This window comes from Eupeodes corollae, chromosome 1 (genome assembly GCF_945859685.1).
Source record: "Eupeodes corollae chromosome 1, idEupCoro1.1, whole genome shotgun sequence".
NCBI classification, from domain to species: Eukaryota; Metazoa; Arthropoda; class Insecta; order Diptera; family Syrphidae; genus Eupeodes; species Eupeodes corollae.
In genome coordinates, this window is record NC_079147.1 from 276,420,884 (window position 1) to 276,439,338 (window position 18,455).

The 18,455-nt window shown below is 36.7% G+C and overlaps 1 protein-coding gene across 1 annotated transcript; it reads right to left on the reverse strand.

The window, feature by feature from the left end:
* Positions 1 to 29: 29 nt before the first annotated feature.
* On the reverse strand, positions 30 to 18,013 carry LOC129954110 (protein PF3D7_1417600). Its single transcript, XM_056067797.1, has 4 exons — positions 17,603 to 18,013; positions 16,531 to 17,520; positions 9,744 to 11,335; positions 30 to 4,631 (listed from the first exon to the last, which is right to left on the reverse strand). The coding sequence occupies exons 1-4, from the start codon at positions 17,848 to 17,850 to the stop codon at positions 106 to 108; spliced, it is 7,356 nt and encodes a 2,451-aa protein (XP_055923772.1). The 5' UTR covers positions 17,851 to 18,013; the 3' UTR covers positions 30 to 105.
* Between the last annotated feature and the right edge of the window lie 442 nt (positions 18,014 to 18,455).

Genomic DNA, 18,455 nt, shown 5'->3' on the forward strand with positions numbered 1-18,455 from the left:
TCCAGGTAACAATCACTACAAAGAAAAACTTTTTGTGTAATAATAAAATATTTATTCAAACTTTATAAACAAAACAATAGTTTTAATGAATAGTATGAACTTATTCTACACCACCGAAGTGGCGGCAACACTTTTTGTACGTTTTTTAGATTTTTTACGTGTGATAAATACATTTGCAGTATGTGACCCAATTGACTCAATAACATATTCATTTGAGCCAAGCATAACCTTTCTCGAACCCGCCGATATGTCACATTTTGTTGTCTCACTTTGATCCAATGTTTCATCGACCAAAATATTCTCACTTTCATTTAATGTCTCCTCAACTGTTAGATTCCCTTCACATGTGACATTTATGTCGACGTCATCGTTTACCTTTTCAATTGGTAATTCCACATTCGACGAAGGAGTGTAAGACGGTGATTGAAACATTGAACGTAGACGATCGTCAATTTCATGATACTGAAGATCATCATCGTTGGCTTTATAAACCGGTGGTGGATCATTTGGGAAGACATCGTTTAAAAATATTTTATGATGAGTTGGTGTTAAAGCTATAGAAACCGAATTTTCGGTGCATCGTGGGGATCGCTGGTGCTGCTGTTTTATTGATTCTGGTTGAACCGATTCTCCCGAAACAGGGCAAGATGCTTCGATCAAAGGTCGAGAAGTATTTGTAGGAGAATTTTTGGAACGTTTTGCTTCAACTATGAGTTCATCTGATTTTGTATCGGATGATCGAGATAGTTTTCGTTTTCTTTGCTTCTTTGTCTTTTTATTTTTATTAATACATGAATCGTGATCTTTTTCCTCTCCAGATATAGAATTATTCAGAGAACAACCGATTGTTTGGTTTAGTTCCTTTTCATCTGATAAAGTTGTTGAAGATTTTTCCGAAGGCTGGTCTGTAGTTTCATTACAGGAGGGAGGTATTTCGTCAACTCTATCGTCAGTTGGTGGTAAAATATGTATTTGATCAAGAACTTTCTCAGAATGTATTGTAGATCCAAGTGGGTTCAAAAAAGACGGGTTTTCATTCAATTTATCGCTTTTATTAGAATCTGAAGAACTATTTAAATTAGTCATCTTGTATTTTCTCTTCTTTACAGGTTCTTTGGACTCGATGCTTTTTATATCTCCTATTGTTTTTTGTTTGTTTTCATCTTCATCTTGATCCTTTGGCACTGTTATTGTTTCTTGGCTTAAAATGGAGCTTGTAGCTTCCAAATCTTCATTGCTATTGGAACTATCAAGAATTTGTCTATTTTTCTTATTATACTTTCTTTTGACTTGAGATTTCAGTACGTCACACAAACTTTCTGAGTTTTCTAGCGTAGTGGTTGTACTTTTACGCCTTTTTTTCTTAACACTTGTTTCATTCAATTTTGTTTCAACAATTTCGCCTGAATTTATCGCCGATGGATAATCACACGGTTCGTCTAATTGAAAATGTTCCAAAGTTTTTGATGAATCTTGATTGTTATCAACATCATTTGACAATATTTTCGATTCTTTGCTTATACGGCTGTTGAAAACTTCTTCATTGCTTTTAGAACTTGTATCGGGAATTTTTTTCGCTTTTTTTGTGTACTTCCGTTTAACAGTAACTTTTGTTGTTTCACTTGCTGAGGAACTTTCAGTTGATTTCTTTTTAAGTTCACTATCGATATTATCCACAGATGGATTTTTTCTGGGCCTTCCCCTTTTCGCGGTTTTTTGTTTCGGTTTTATTTCCAAAACTTCGTCACAATATATACCTGCTGGGTATTCACATGTTCCAACAAACGAGTGATCCGAGTCCATGAAATGTTTCATCATCTGATGTTGTGTGTTTTGTTGTTGAGTTAATGTTGATATCGAGCCTGAACTTGCCAAGATTGCAGACGAAGTGCAAAATTTATCGAATACTTTATTAGTTTCTTTTAGATAATCGAAGTTAAGATTATCATTGAAACCTACTTTGATATTCTTCGTCTCAATTTGTTTGATTAATTCAGAATAGGGAGTATTATTTTTAACGTTTACATCTTCACTTGTTTCAAATGTTTTTTCAACAATTTCTGTTGGATTCGTAATTACTTTCTTTTTGCTTCTATTTCTTTTTATTGTAATGGAATGTGATTCTAAAATGTTTTCATTCGCTTGGTCCTCCTTATTCTTTTCTTCTTGATATAAACCGGTGTCAAGGGGTTTTTCTTTTTCGGCAGATGATTTTGTATGTACATTTTCAGTCTTCTCTGAGTTCCTGCAAACTTCTTCCGAGTTCTTAACTAGAATTTCCTTTACTGTACTTGGGGAAAAAGACGTTGAAAGACCATGTTTCTCCTTTTTTTCATGGTTAGGGTTTGAACATAAATTTAAGGGCATATCATCGAGGTTTGGTAAGCCCGTTGGCAGCTCTTCGGTTGATGAAAGCGATGGCAAACTTTTATTTTGATTGTTTGAGTCATATAGTATCTCTTTCGAAGAGTATTCTGGCTTCTGGTCTTCTTGTTTTTCTACGTTTTTTAAAGTACCTTTCGAATCTTCTATTGCTGATATTTCATTTTGTTTTAAGCACCCTGTGTCTTTATTTGGTGAATGTGGCTTAAAGGGACCTTCAGCCGATAACAAACTAGAATCAGACTCTACCAAACAAGAAACCTGATTAGATGTTGCATATCGATCTGATATCATTGTCATTATTCTATTTGAATCGTTCTTATAGAGACAGACATCTGTACGTTTTCGTGGAGTTTTTATTTTTCTTCGTCGACCTGATGAAACAAGGCTTGAGTTAGAATGCAAACTTTCAAGTTCATCTGCTGAATTATGCAATTTCAGTGGAGACACATGTGAAGAAGGAAATTCTGCTGAATTTGAACATGATGCTGCGTCATTTGTTGTTGTTATTATTGTTGTTGTTGTTTCCGAAATTTGTTCTACTGGAAGATTAGTAAAATGTTCTTCCTTATTGATGTCTGTTTTCTTCGGTGATAATTCGGTAGATTTGTTGGAATTTAGGAAAGTTATCTCTTGAGAATTTGTTTGACTTTGTATGTCGTCGATTGGTAGTGCAGCCTCTTGAGCGGATTTATCGGAATCAATAGCTAACAATTGAATATCAGATGAATTTTCGACGCTGACACGTTCTGCAATACAAGTCTTAAGGTCTTCGTGTGGAGTAACATTTTCAAAATTATTTCCGCTAACATCTTGGATGCTGACAGGTTCCGCAATACAAGTTCTCAACTCTTCATCAGGAGTAGAATTTTCAAAATTATTTCCGCTAGCCTCGCCGTTTGAATTAAGATCTTTTTCTATCTTATCATCATCAAGTGGGCTATGTTTATCATTTTCTTCAATTGTTGATTGTTTCGTATCTGGCACGTTTGGGCTGTTGTTTATTTCATCATGATGACTTGTTGGCCCCAATGAATTTATTGAATTAAGCAGATCAGAGTGGCCTTCGTTTTTATGAATGTTTTCATGTTCTGATTCCATTTCTACTGAACAGAAATTTTCAGCACCACTAGAGCCTTCATCTAGAGACATTTTTTCATCTGTTTTTAAACTATTTGTGTGTGTTACTTGGTCCTCTATGTGATTTTCAGACTTTTCTTGTTCCTTAGACTCATTTGAATTGTCCACATTGGTTTGCACGTTTTCAATATTTTGTATCTCAATATCATCATTTTCTTTTGTCGAGTATTTTTGGATACTCTCATGATGTTCAGAAAATTGTTGATCATTATTAACGTCGCAAACATCTTCAGAGCAGTGAGTAGCGTCATCATTTGTAATTTTGTTACTTTTAAGTTTAATATCACAGATAGATGTGTCAACAAATGCGCAAGCAGCAGGGTTTTCCTCTATCGTAGAACTTGATGTTTCTTTAACATTTTCAAGACCAAGATCCTTGTTTTGTGATTCTGGTTCTAATGTTAAAACATTACATTCTGTTTCCATTCTATCTTCATGTTTGGATAAAACATTAGAGTTCACTTCTTTATCATCGGATTCAAATGTATCAGCAACTTCTTTATTTGACTCGAAATCGTTGGTGATTTGAGGTTTCTCGATATCTATCGTATTTCTATTCAACTCTATTTCATCAGTTAATTTTTCTTTTGAATTATTCTGTTTATTTTTATCATTTGCTGAATTTGATTCATTTCCAATGCTATCATCATCCGATGATATATCATCACAGTGTAAGAAAAACACTTGATCCGAATCTGCAGTTTTTTGGTTTTGTAAAGAATCCTTTGCAGAATCATCATCATAATATAAGAACAAAGGACTAGATCTAGATTTAGGAACTTCATTTTTTGAAGATATTAAATCGTATTTTTCACGATTTTCTCTCTCATTTCTGTCACGATGGTTTTTGTCACGTTTTCTTGAAACTCCATTATGTGACGAAGAATGACTTTTTGTATGTGATGATTCCTTGGAATGTTCTTTATTACTGCGATGATGGTAATGGTGATCATGACGATGGCGTTTTCTTTCTTTTTCACTTCTTGATCGGTGTTGACTTTTATCCGATCTATGTTTAGAAGAAAAGGAGTCCTCATTTGAGTCGTCTTTGTCACTTTCTTTGTTCCTCTCAGATGAGTAATGGCAAGTTTTTGAGTCCTTTTTTCTTTCTATAATAAAAGAAAAATATACATTTAATATCTATTTGAGAATCAAAAATTTCGCTGGTAAACGAACTTTAAGTTGGTTGATAAGAAAATATGATACTTTATATTTGAAGGATATTTTCAAATAAATGCGAAAGTTAAACGAGTAATTTTTGGATTAATCAACTGATAAAATGAATGATGGACTCGGTAACTACATGATAGTGGAGTTCAGAGCTAAACACATTGCGAAAAATAAAAAACAGATCTTGGAAACTTTTCAAAAAATATCGTAACCAGATAAACCTACTCGCATTTAAAAAATCAAACGCTAGATTCTGTAGGGAATTAAAAATTTCAAAGGCAAAGACATTTGATGAAATTACATCCTCAATTAATCCCACATCTTCTTTCTCCAAAATCTGGCAAGAAATCGACTGTCTAACAGGTTCTTATACACCGCACTCTATAATGTGTATAGAAGACCAAGGTCAAAAAAGTAACGTTTTTGCAAGAACATGGTCAAATCTTTCCCAAGACGATAACTTTTCTTCGGCTTTCAGAAGTAATAATACTCAATCACTGAATTTTCCTTTTAATACTGATCACTTATCACCTCAATCATCGTAAATTGAAACACCCATTTCAAATATAGAGCTCGAAAGCTGCCTCTCTAAAAAAAATAAGGCAAAACTCCCAGCAGAGATCGGATTTCCTACCCGATGCTGAAAAACCTCCCAACAATAGCTAATTTCAGACTTATACAGTTGTACAACAACATCCTTGATACAGGTATTATTCCACAAAGCTGGAAGTCAGAAACCCTACTGCCTTTACCAAAGCCAAAAAAAAATTAAATACGAGTGTTAACGGGTACCGTCCAATATCACTTATTGCCTGTACCTTAAAAGTGTTTAAAAAAAAGCAAAAAGACTGCTGTGGTTTCTAGAATCAAAAAACTTATAAAGCTCCAATCAACTCGCTTTTAAAGCTAACAAAGGCTGTGAAGACGCCCTCCTACACCTCGATTATTATGTGACAAAAACTCTATCGGCTCGAAACCATGTGACTATTTTGTCACTTGACTTCGAATAGACTTTCGATAGAATTGGTATGCATCAAAACCAATTTAGCACATCATTTTTTTCACTTAAGAGCCAGAAGCTCCATGCAGCTAGTGCTCATTTATTCATTAACATGTATATTTTAATTTTATGTTAATAAATTATCATAATAATAGTACATGATAGTTAAGGGCAAAAGGATACAATGACTCGACTACGATCGCCAGCAAATCAAAAGAAACAAACTAAGAATTTCTTTATAAAACACTTTTAAATTAAAAACATTATTTTGTCTACAAACTCCTACTCTTATTTCTCCGCGGAGAGAACATCGGATGCCTAATATCTCAACTGAAAATTGTGTTCCAACCCCAGTGAAAAGTTGTTTGTGATTGCAAAAGAGAGGAGGGTAGAGGTGTTTTCACTACGCCGGCACCTCTTCTTTTATCCAGACGGCAGCGGAGAAATTCCCAAATGCATCAACGGTGGCGTCTACAATACCAATTAGGTTCAACTACTTAGTGAACACCTATTTGGGCTACTACGACATTTTCGGAGCCCTGGCTCGTACGGGGCATTTATGCCGGCTCTTGCCCTTCGAGTTAAATCAAGGACTTGGTTAAAGGTCATGGGTCTGAGCGACTTCCTGACCACGTCAAGAAAAAACAGTTGCGAAGCACCAAACAAGTATTGGATACGGACGGATTTACCGTTGACAACCCACGCAAACGATTTAAGTACAGCGAACTTAGGATATGCAAGTGTAACGTTTGGTCCCGACAACGTACAACAGAAGAATTAGCGGAATTAGGATGAAAAACTGCTATAATAATATGGTGATTGCTACCGACAAAACCAACAACGTATATTTGGATGCGTCTTTGTCATATCGGCATCAAGGCTAAATTCGGCAACATTAGCCTAATATACGCACGAGCCCCCACAGAAGTCAAGGATGACAACACCAAGGATATGTTCTTTGAGCTCTGGAACAAAGCATAGGAGCACTGCACTGTTTAATGCCAAACTAGGAAGGGAAGATATCTTTGGTGGAATAATCGGGAAAAACAGCCTGCACTACAACACTTCTGAAAACGGCTCATCAGGCTCATCGATGTAGCTGCGGGGTGAAACGTCATGGTACGCGTTTACCACACCTCAACATCTACAAAGGAACTTGGAGATGCACAAGTCCAATCTACTATCAACCAGTTTGCCCATATTGCGACACGCTTTCAGAATCATGGATGTTCGGACTTTCCGAGGAGCTAACATCGACTTGAACTACTACCTTGTTGTAGCCAAGGTAGCATTTCGGGTTTCCAGACCTAAGGCAACACAGGGAGATGCTGGGAGAAGGTACAACGTCTAACAGCTACAACCGCAGGAGATCGCCAAATCCTTCTCCGGCCGAGTTACAAGTAACCTCTCTCGAAGTTCTCTGTCGCCAACACAATGTGTCCGAAATCAGTGGCAACATTGCTAAGAAATAATCAGAGAAGCTGCCTCTGACGTGCTGGGTTCCAAGCAGCCACCAACAAGAAAACCCTGATTTGATGAGGAAAGTGGGCAGAGAAATACAGAAGGAAAAAAGAGAGAGCATGTGAAGTTAAGAAGTTTAAAAGCAGAAATGAAGTTTGAAAGTTTTATGAGCAGGTAAAACGAAATTGACAAGTACATAAACCTCGAACCAAAGGCTGCAAAGACGAAATTGGAAAAGTCATAGTAGATCGCCAGTCAATGCTGAAGATATGGAAAAACTACTTCTATAAATTGATTCTTTTCTTTTTTTTAAAGACTTCAAAAATATGAGGAATAAAAATTACCATTGGACAAGTGATTGACATTTTTGAGTAATATATAGAAAAAATGTTTTCTGTACGTTAACCTTTTTTTCAAGTAGCGCATACTCAAAAAGTTTATTGTGCCTGTAATTTGCCGAAGACACAATGTAAGCTTTAGAAAAAAGGAAGAGCTTGGAAAGATGTCGATGTACATTGAATTGCAATGACAGAGAGAGGGTAGCAGGGCATTCCAAACTTAGACAGTATGGCTAAAAATGAATCTGTAATTCGTAGTACGGCCGAAGTAAGTCTCAAGGTCAAACTGATGGGCATTCCTAGAAGCGCGAGTATTACAGCGTTATAAAGGTAAAGAAGAGTTAGGCAATAAACATTTCGACGGTTTTAGAGTGACGTAATGAATTTAATGATGGTTGTCACCAATCATTTTAAAAGGCTTTCTTTGGTGTCCAAGGGATTTAAGTAAGATTCTAGAGTACCAGCTTAGAGATGGGAGTTATACTCTTGCTTTGGACTTATATATCTAGGTTTTATAGATCAGTATTGACATTACATTATACCCTTCGTAGACAGTGGTAAAGATACACGACAGCACTGGAGTTTCTTATTTCCCATTGTACAATGCTGTTTAAGTCGGAATATAATAAGCTTATCATATTTTGTCGTTATATGTTTACATCTAAAGAGGAGGGATGTTAAGTCTGGAAAAGAATATGAAGAGCTAAGAGTACTATCGTGAGCGAAACAAACAATTTTACTATAAGTTGAAGACAGGAGATCATCTAGAAAGTTGAGAAAGAGCCCTGGGGCACACCACCACTTATAGTGTGGGTTTTAGACTTGAATCAATCTAAAAAAAAGATTGTATAGAACGTTTCGAAAGATAAGAAAACAAGATGACTGCGCAACGAACCGAATTCTACTGTCAAGCAAGATGACCTATTCAATATATACGAAAGAGGGCAAGACCAAGCATATGCTGTAATAAAAAAAGGACATTGAACAACGACGTCTTGGATATACCGTCACCATGGACAGCTATAATTTCGAGGTAGTTAAGGACTTTGTCTACCTAGGCACCGCTATTAACACAGACAACGACACCAGCGCTGAAATCAAAAGAAGAATAACTTTTGCAAACCGCTTCTTCTTTGGACTTAAAAGGCAATTGAGAAGTTACGTCCACTCTCGAGCATCTAAAATCACAATCTATAAGACTCTCATTTTCGCGGTTCTCATTTATCGCGCTGAGGCCTGGACCCTGTCAAAGAAAGATGAGAGCGTCTTAGGATGCTTCGAGAGAAAAATTGTTCTGGTCATTTTTTGTCCCGTACGCATAGATGGAGAATGGAGAAGAAGATATAACGACGAACTGTACGGGCTGTACAGCGATACTGACCTAGTTAGCAGAATTAAAGTCCAACGGCTTAGATGGCTTAGTCATGTAGAGCGAATGGACATGAACGCTCCATCCCGGAAGGGTGAAGAACTCAACCAACTTGGCGTGCGAAACTGGAGACAGCTAGTTAGGGACCTAGCTGTCTGGAGACGCATGTTAGTGGAGGCCCAGGCCCTCCCCGGAATGTAGCGCCACCTTAAGTAAGTAAGTAGTTTAAATAATACTGCACGTCAACACTATTGGCACTATCTCTCAAAAGTTTGTCCAATTCCTGTCACATGCTGGTGACATTGACATGATCGGAAGAACTCAGTGTGATGTTAAAAAAATGGGTTTAGTGGTTAATGAAGGCAAAACAAAGTACATGCTGTACTCAAGAAAGGATCTACAATACCGACAACGTCTCTGTCAAAACGTCACCATTGACAGATTTAACTTTGATGTAGTTAAGGCTATTCTAGCTGGTCTCTTCTAAACACCAGCGCTATGATCAAACGAAGAATTACTTTTGCTAACCGCTGTTTCTTTAGTCTAAGAAAGCAATTGAGTAGCAAGGCCCTCTCTCGAGGGACCAAAGTGTCGCTATATAAAACCCTCATCATCCCCGTCCTGCTATACGGTGCAGAAGCATGGATCATAACAAAAGCTGATGAAAGCACCTTAGATCGTTTTGAGAGAAAAGTTTTTCACGTGATCTACGGTCCCGTAGGAATAGGTGAGTGGAGAAGAAGATGAAACGACGAGCTTTACAGGCGTTATAGTGACGTATAAGCTTCTTCAAAATAAAGGCAATATTCTACATCCATTATTAAAAAATATACTCTACGGCACAAAAATAGCTAGACAGAAGTTACAAAAAAATCTCACTTACCTTTTTCAAAATTGTCCCTTTTAGTCTTGTGCTTGACCTTGCTGTTACATTTTGCTTTTTTTGTCTCACTTTCAGTTGTAGATTGGACACAGTTCGATTGTGAAAGATTTTCATCTGAATTAGATAAAACATTCGATTCTTCTTCTTCAGAACTGACATTTTCGAGTTTTTCAATATTTTTAAGAGGCGTAATATTTTCAAATGGTGGGGACTCAACTTCAGCTCTGGTTGATTTACAATTTTCTACAATCGAATCGACGTTAATTTCATCGTCACTTGAATAAAAGCTCGAATCAAGTTCAACAAATTTGAATGTTTTGGTGTTGTTGCTGGGAATATTTCCTTTTGTCGTGTTTTCTGATGAACAAGGCACCACTGTTTCGTCTGCTTCAATGGCTTGACTTTTTTCGTTATATGATTGAACATTATCAGAAGAACTACCATCAATGGGAATTTTCGATAAACTCTTTCTTGGTTCTTGGTTTTTTTCATCTACTCGACTCACAGTTGGTTCAAAATAGAAATCACTTGATGATTCATCCATCGATGTGACAGAATTTTTTTGAACACGAACACTACTTCCCGGCGATGGACCAAAAAGGTCATCCATGAGATTTGAGCTCACTTGTTTTTGAGGCGTTTGTTGTTTGAAATTGCAATTTTCATCAATTTTTGAGAATTTCTTTGTGTCATTTTCCGAATCTGATTGTTTAAAGCCTACTGAAGCAGGCTTTGTAGGTGGTTTCATTTCAGAACATTCTTTGTTGATTTTTTCATCATTCTGATTACAACTATCATCGATCACAATTTCTTCAACTAAAGGCACCTTTGGTAATGTAGTTAACTGTGTTATTTCATCTTTTTGGCTTTCTTCTACTGGTTTGGCAATTAGAACAAAATCAGAATCACTGGGAGATGCACCTACAGATTTGTTTGAACTTTGACTGCTTACTGCTGGACACAAACTGCCAGCTGGTGATGGACCAAAAAGATCATCCAGTAGCTTTGCATTGGATTTCCTCTGTGCTGGAGTATGGAAATTTAAATTGCAATTTTCATCTTTCAGCAAGTGACTTTCTTTTTTACTGCTTTCAGGTATTGAATCAGATGGTTGGTGGTTTGAAGTTAACAAATCATCATACAAATCATTGTTAGGTTCCTGCGATCTATTCATTATTGAGTCATCAAATAAGGCTTCAAGAAATTGATTTGATTTTTCTATTGCAACGTCAGCTGGATTGACTGGATCTGGTTTTGGTATTTTTTCAGCTTTTAATTTGTTTTTCTTAAATTCCTTGACATCTTTTAATATTTCAATTTGCAAAATTTCTATTTTGGAATTCTCTCGCTGCTTTTCACTATCATTAGGACAGGGAACGACATTTTTCAGTTGATTCATATCTGTTTTTGAACCATTAGTTATGTCTTTTGGAGGATCGCCGGTGTTAGATTTGAATGAATCGTTTGGTTTTTCTTCATGTTTTGTTGGCTCAAATTTATTAGAAGACACGTTTGTTTTTTCATCGTTTGTGTAGTTCATCGGTAGAGAATGACAATGCACCTTGGCGTGTTTATCCCAGCTACTGTCTGAACTGTAAAATGTGAAAGAAGTTAATTTTCTTGGAAGAAAATAAAATCATAATCAACAATTATTTTATCATATTTGAAACATACAAAGCATACGCAAGCGCTCGGATTTGAATAAATCAGAAAAAAGTTAAGCTCAGGTTCATAGCAACATAATGAACTTAAAAAACACACGAGAACTGAGCAGAACGAGTCAGTCCACTTTTACACAGATGGATTACAAACAAATCTGAGGTTTGTTGGAGGTGTGGACTCTGAAAGACTGAAATTAAGTCTCTGATTCCAAAAGAAGCCTTGTCCTGGCTTAAAGAAAAAGTGATATAAACATCTGATATCCGTATTTTTGTAAATAGTCAGGCCGCTATCGAATCTCTGTACACTGTCTCTGTCCCTAAAACTTTATAGGAGTCCATGGCTGTCGATCATCTCTAATGAAGATGGCAAAACTGTTTAATATCCACCTTTGCTGGGTGCCGGGCCATAGAGACATACCAGGAAATTTTAAGGCAGATGAACTCGCTTTGAATGGCATAGTACAACCCATTCTACCACGTTTGGCTAAAGCTGGCTTACCAATCGCTACATGTATAAACTATTGCAATGCAAGGCGCTGTGAAGAAGGAAAAAACATCAGGTGGAATAACATCACTACGTGTCAGGTCACTAAAAACATTCTACACTAGATTTAAAGAGCTCCAGTTGTTTGCTAAGCAGATCGCATATAAGCATATCGGTTGCATAACCAGGCTCTGTGCAATAAAAAAGCACCACTTCCGGCTAGGCGTATTCCCAACTGACTTTTTCGGAATCTGCTCTAGTTAAAAAATGAAAGGCTTGCCGATCTAAATGATCTCAATCAAATTAATCAGCATCTCACATTTCGTAAGGAACTCAAACTAGTTTCAATGAGCTTAGAAGAAAGCGACAAGATTCATGTGGTATCACAATTAAACTGGCCTAGGTGTGTCCTACTCTATCACGGACAACCATTTTAACCTAGCCTAGGACCTTAATATTTTGTTCTCAAAATGTTATGGCCGTAAAAAAATTGTTATGAATCCTCTGAAATTTTAATTTATCACATTTTTTAGATCCAAACAGCAAAGATCCCGGAAAAAAAGCTTTTAGTATTTTGTTTCGAATTAAGCTATTAAAAATGCAAAATTATTCCTGGTTTGCTGCTGCTACTTCATTTGTTATTAACATGATCAAAAAAGTTCAATTGAAGGCATTATATAGAAAAAACGTAAGTTTTCTTCTCATTCTACTCAAAAAAATATATTTTCTTTGAAATCTTCGCACGCAAAATTGATTCTTTTCTTTTTTTTAAAGACTTCAAAAATATGAGGAATAAAAATTACCCTTGGACAAGTAATTGACATTTTTGAGTAATATCTGTACGTTAATCTGTACTGTACGTTAAGTAGCGCATACTCAAAAAGTTTATAGTGCCTGTAATTTGCCGAAGACACAATGTGAGCTTTAGAAAAAAGGAAGAGCTTGGAAAGGAGATGTCGATGTACATTGATATTGAATTCTTGAACTGCAATGACAGGGAGAAGGTAGCAAGGCATTCCAAATTTAGATAGTATGGCTAAAAATAAATCTGTAGTTCGTAGTACGGCCGAAGTTAGGCTCAAGATCAAACTGATGGGAATTCCTAAAAGCGCGAGTATTACGGCGTTATAACGGTTAAGAAGAATTAGGCAATACAAATTTCGACCAATCATTTTAAAAGGCGTTCTTTGGCGTCCAAGGGATTTAAGTAAGTTTCCAGAGCACCAGCCCACTGATGGGAGTTATACTCTTGCTTTGGACTTATATAGGTTTTATAGATCAGTATGAAAGAAACACAAACATCTTGCTCCATTTTTAGCGACATTGCATTATACTCTTCAGACAGTGGTAGATACACGACAGGATTGGCGTTTCTTATTTCCCATTGTACAATGCTGTGTAGGTCGGAATTTAATAAGCTTATCATATTTTGTCGTTCTATGTTTACATCCAAAGAGGACAGATGTTAAGTCTGGAAAAGAATATGAAGAACTTAAGGTACTATCGTCAGCGAAACAAAGAAAAACAATTTTATTAAACAGTTGAAGACAGAAGAATGTTGAGAAAGAGCCCTGGGGCACACCACCACTTATAATGTGGACTTTAGACTTGAATCAATCTAAAAACAAATATTGTAAAGAACGTTTCGTTATCAAATGCCTTTGAAATATCAAGCGAAATAATCTCACTTTCTCCAAAGCGATGTAAAGATTTATTCTAAGTGGTCCTATTGCTACAAAAGCTGTAGCCTTTTTTTTTATATTATACGCGCACTCAAGGGGATATAAATACCCTTATCGTGATTAATCACAGTGCGAGCAATTAGGAAGGGAGGAAAGGATTAGAATGGAGATACCGGTGCACATTGGTTTTGAATGTCTGCACATTGTAATGAGTGGGAAACATTGATTCTGGTAAAGTATTCCACATTCGTGTGGTGTGACTGAAGTAAGAATCTCTGTACTTTACAGTACGTCCAAAATTGGGCTCAAAGGTAAACTGATTCCTAGAAGATCGGGTATTACGGTTGAATTGTTTGCGGGGAGGAATGCAACTGGCTATTTCATTAGAGCATTGTTTATGAAAGTAGCGATAAAATAGTGACAGGCATGAAACCTTACGTATTAGGGGTAAAAAACTTCTTGCATCTTCGAAGAAAACCTAAACACATAGCAGCATTTTTGGCGATGTCAAATATGTGATCACTCCACAACAAGTGGTTTGTAATACACATTCATAAGACTGAAAGCTGCTCGGTCTCCTCGATGCAAGTACCACTCATGGATAGTGGCATTGGGGGAAGGTAACGCTTTTGTGACAGTAGACAGCATTAAGTTTTCGAAGATCAGAATTTAATGAGCTTATTATACGCTGCCGTTGGTAGTCCACATCCGAAAAACAAGGATGAGAATCTAGAAACGAATATAAAAAGCTGAGAGTACTGTCATCAGCGAAATAATTAAGTGAGTTAGAAGTTTCAGACAAAAGATCATTTATAAAAATAATGAAAAGTGTCGGAGACGAAACGGAGCCCTGGGGCACACCAGCGTTTATTTTGTGGATATCAGATTTGAACCCGTCCAAGACTACCTGAATTAAACGGTCCGAAAGGTAATTTCTAACCCAACGAAGAAGGGATTCATCAATACCAAATGCACGCATTTTCGATAAGAGAACTTAGTGCCAAACTTTATCAAATGCCTTTGAAATATCAAGTGCAATAATGCTACTTTCTCCAAAACGATGTAAAGATTTGTTCCACTGTGCAGTGAGATAAACCATGAGATCACCAGTGGATCTATTGCAACGAAAGCCATACTAGCGATCATTAAGAAGCTTCAGTTTTTCAAGATATTTTTTAAGCTGAAAATTTATCAGCGTTTCCATGATCTTGGAAAGAAGGGACGTAAGTGCAATTGGACTTATAGTGAGGAGGATTCGCCTTTTTTAGGGACAGGCTGGACACATGCAGAATATGACAGATGGAAAAGCATACGCAGTTGTTTTGCCAGCGTTGAAGAACACCTCTTCAGATACGGGGATACTATCCGGGCCAGCAGATTTGTGAATGTCAAGATTTTTAAGTACTCTAGTAACTGAACGAGTGCGAAAGAAGATTCGTCCCATATGATCGTTTACGCTTTCAAGTACATGCAGAGTCATGTCACTCATTGGCAGCATCCTATTAACAGTAAACTGTGCTGCAAGCAAATTGGCTTTATCAATCGAGATTATTAGAAACGAGCGTAAGAACTGACGATGACTGGCTTTGTAATTCCGTAAACTTACATTTTTGTCTCTAATAATCTCTTTACAGCTCGAATCAAACCACGAGTTTTCTTTGCGTTTGATAGATTTTACCCTATTGGGGATAAAATTGCTCAATTCACAAAGAATCAAGTTGGTAATCATATCTGCACTGGAGTCCACGTCACTATCGAGGAAGCATAGTGACCAGTTAAAGTTCCTGAAGAATACATTGATACCGTCCCAGTTAGCTTTCTCATATTGCCAAACGGTTCTCGTAGGTGTTTTAACTTTAACTGAGGTTTTTTGGCATGAGAAATTTACAGATATGACACGGTCTGATGAGCCTAGCGGCGATAACACACTGACAGTATATTTATTAGGATCAGAAGTTGTCTCGTCAACTAACTGAGTCTAAGCAAAAATCTCGACATACCTTCCTTTGGATGTTGTCTGACCAGAATAGCGCAGCTACGAAGAATTGTGTACATTAAAATCACCCGTAACAAAGATCTCACTGTGCGGAAAATGGGATACAATTCTCTGGATAGAGTTGGACAGCGCATCGAATTTGTTAGAAGTCGAATTGCTATCTAGACTTGGGCGCCTTTGGACGGTGAATTTAAATAAACATATAATTAAAATTTGTCTTGGTGCACTGACCATATTGTGGTAGAAGTTGATAGGCAACATCATTCCGTACATATACATCTAGACCATGATGAGAAAAGAATAAAGGCACTAAGCTATAACCGAAGATAAGAAGCTTTAGTTTCTCAAGGTATTTCTTAATTAATCTGCGTTTTTATGACTTTGGAAAGTATCGGCTCAGCAAATGCTGTTTTCCAATTATTCGGAACGAGTTTTACTTAGTTAGTTTTGCTAAAGTGGATAAACAAATCATCAGCGAATTCATGTATATCGTTTTTAAGACTCTTGCGAAATTACAAGCACGAAAAGGATTTGTCAGATAAAAAAAAATTAACGACCTCAAGAACTGGGAAACCCATGAAATAGCGGCGATATTTTGCAAAAAAAAATAGCTTCCTTAAAAGAGCTTACTAAGGATGTGTCATTGACAAAAAGCGTAGGGACCGAGCAAAGATTTTTGTATGTTTTTTACGAATGACCATATTTTATTACTTGCTTTATGGCATTGCAGTATTTTTTGCCGTCATTTTTGGTCATGCATAATTTTAAACTTTTATTCTCAAACCCTTACCCTTCAAAAAGAGAACTGGTTAATTTAAGTATTAATCCTCGAAATAGATTCAGATTGAAGACATATTACGTGGTCTATCTTCTAAAACTATGCCGACTAGGGAACTTGTTCCGAACATACACAACGGTATCTGAAGGTAGGGTACCTGTTTTAAAGAATGTATTTGTAAATTACCTTCTAGTTTGCGATACATCTCGTTCATGTCTCTTTTGTTTTTTGTCACTCTTCTTCTCCTTTTTACGATCCGACCTTTCTTTGCTCCTGTCGGATTTACCATCTTCCAACCGATCTCTGTTCTTTATATCATAACGATCATCACAACGTTGTCGACTTCTCTCCTCATCTACTCGATCTCTGCTTCGATTTCGATGTCGGCTTCTGTCTTTCGAACGATTTCTACGTCTTTCATCTTGTTCGTCCTTCAAACGATAGCTCTCTCTATGTCTTTCATGACTTTCATCTCTGTAGTCTTTCGAAGGATTTGTCTGTTTTTCTCGACTTCCATCTTTATCGTCTTTAGAACGATTTCTGTATATATCCTGACTTTCATCTCTTTCGTTTTTCGAACGATAGCTGTCTCTGTGTCGTTCTCGACTTTCATCTTTATCGTCCTTCAAACGATTTTTGTGTCTACCTCGATTTTCATCTATATCGTCATTCGAACGATCTCTGCGTCTATCCTGACTTTCAACTCTGTCATCTTGCGAACGATCTCTGCGTCTTTCTCGCCTTTCATCTCTTTCGACTTTCGAATGTACTGTTAGTCTATCCTGGCTCTCAATTCTATCATCTTGCGAACGATCTCTGCGTCTTTCTCGCCTTTCATCTCTTTCGTCCTTCGAACGATCTCTTCGCCTATCCTGATTTTCAACTCTGTCATCTTCGGAACGATCCCTGCGTCTGCCTCGACTTTCATCTGTCTCATGAGAAACATCTCTTGGAGCTTCATGTTTTCGTTTACCATTTTCATATATCGAAGGAAGTTTTTCATCTAAAAATGGTTTTGAACCATCGCTATTCGGGGTATTTGCTTTTCTGGCCTGTCGTGAAAATGGATTCACATGAATACTCTCACTAGACGCAGCCCGGCGAACATCTGAATGTTCGTCGTATTGTTTGCCAGAAAACTGCGGCTTACTTCGCCGGAAGCATATGTCATCTTTCCTAGATTTTTACACAATAAGAAATATGATATTAGAAAAATGTAATTAAAATAAAAATATCCTAGCAAAAACCACAAACTTACTGCTTTCGGAGTTCACAAATGAGATTGTCCTTCCTCTTGATCTCCGTTCGAGCTGTATCGAAAAGACTTGCAAAATTAATTTCCAAATGTTTTATTTTTTTCTTCAGATCCTTGTTGTCGGCTTGGAGCTTCTCAATTGTTATCAAGGCAACTTTATATTTATCCTTCCACTTTAAATCTTCAATAGCATTTTGCTTTTCCTCAGCATGGAGTAACTCCAAGTCTCCATATAAATCAAACTCTTCCATTTCAAAGGCAGGTTTGTTGGTTTCTTGTTTTATTAATTATAAACTTATCTTTTCCAGCAGCATTTGCACCAGGTTCTTTGCTTAATTATATTTTTAAAACTTATTTATGTTTATTAACTTTTTGCATTTTAGCAGCCAAAAGTCGATGGTTTGTTTTGTTTTTTGATTTGTTGAAGGCGCCAACATCGCTGTCATTTCGGCACATTACTAACCGAACGCAATGGTTAAGTTGACGCTTGTTGAATTTTGCATTAGGGCCTAACTACATAAAGCACTGTTTGCAAAAATTTGCATGCCGATTACAGATTCCGACGGATGAGTTGCAAATAAATTCAGAGTGAGTATTTGACATTTTTAATGTCATAAAAATATCAAAATTGACATTTGGCGCCCTCCGCAGTCTACTCATCGGTTTGTAGGATTCATTGCAATGTAAAAGTAAAGTTTTTAATAGTCTTGAACCACTTAAATTACTTGCCAGTTAAATCTTGCAGTTAGTGAACAGTGCGTTTCACATCTATCCTTCTCATAAATGTATGTGTTGGGTAACTATTTGTTAGTTATTTCGTGTAGTCGGGTTTATTTCATTATTTAATATTTGGATA

Coding starts and splice junctions, on each gene's coding strand:
- LOC129954110 (XM_056067797.1), bottom strand. CDS start 17,850: ATGGAAGAGTTTGATTTATATGGAGACTTGGAGTTACTCCATGCTGAG. Junction 17,521..17,602: donor ATTTGTGAACTCCGAAAGCA/GTAAGTTTGTGG, acceptor GTAAAAATCTAG/GAAAGATGACATATGCTTCC. Junction 4,632..9,743: donor AAGGGACAATTTTGAAAAAG/GTAAGTGAGATT, acceptor CTTTTATTATAG/AAAGAAAAAAGGACTCAAAA.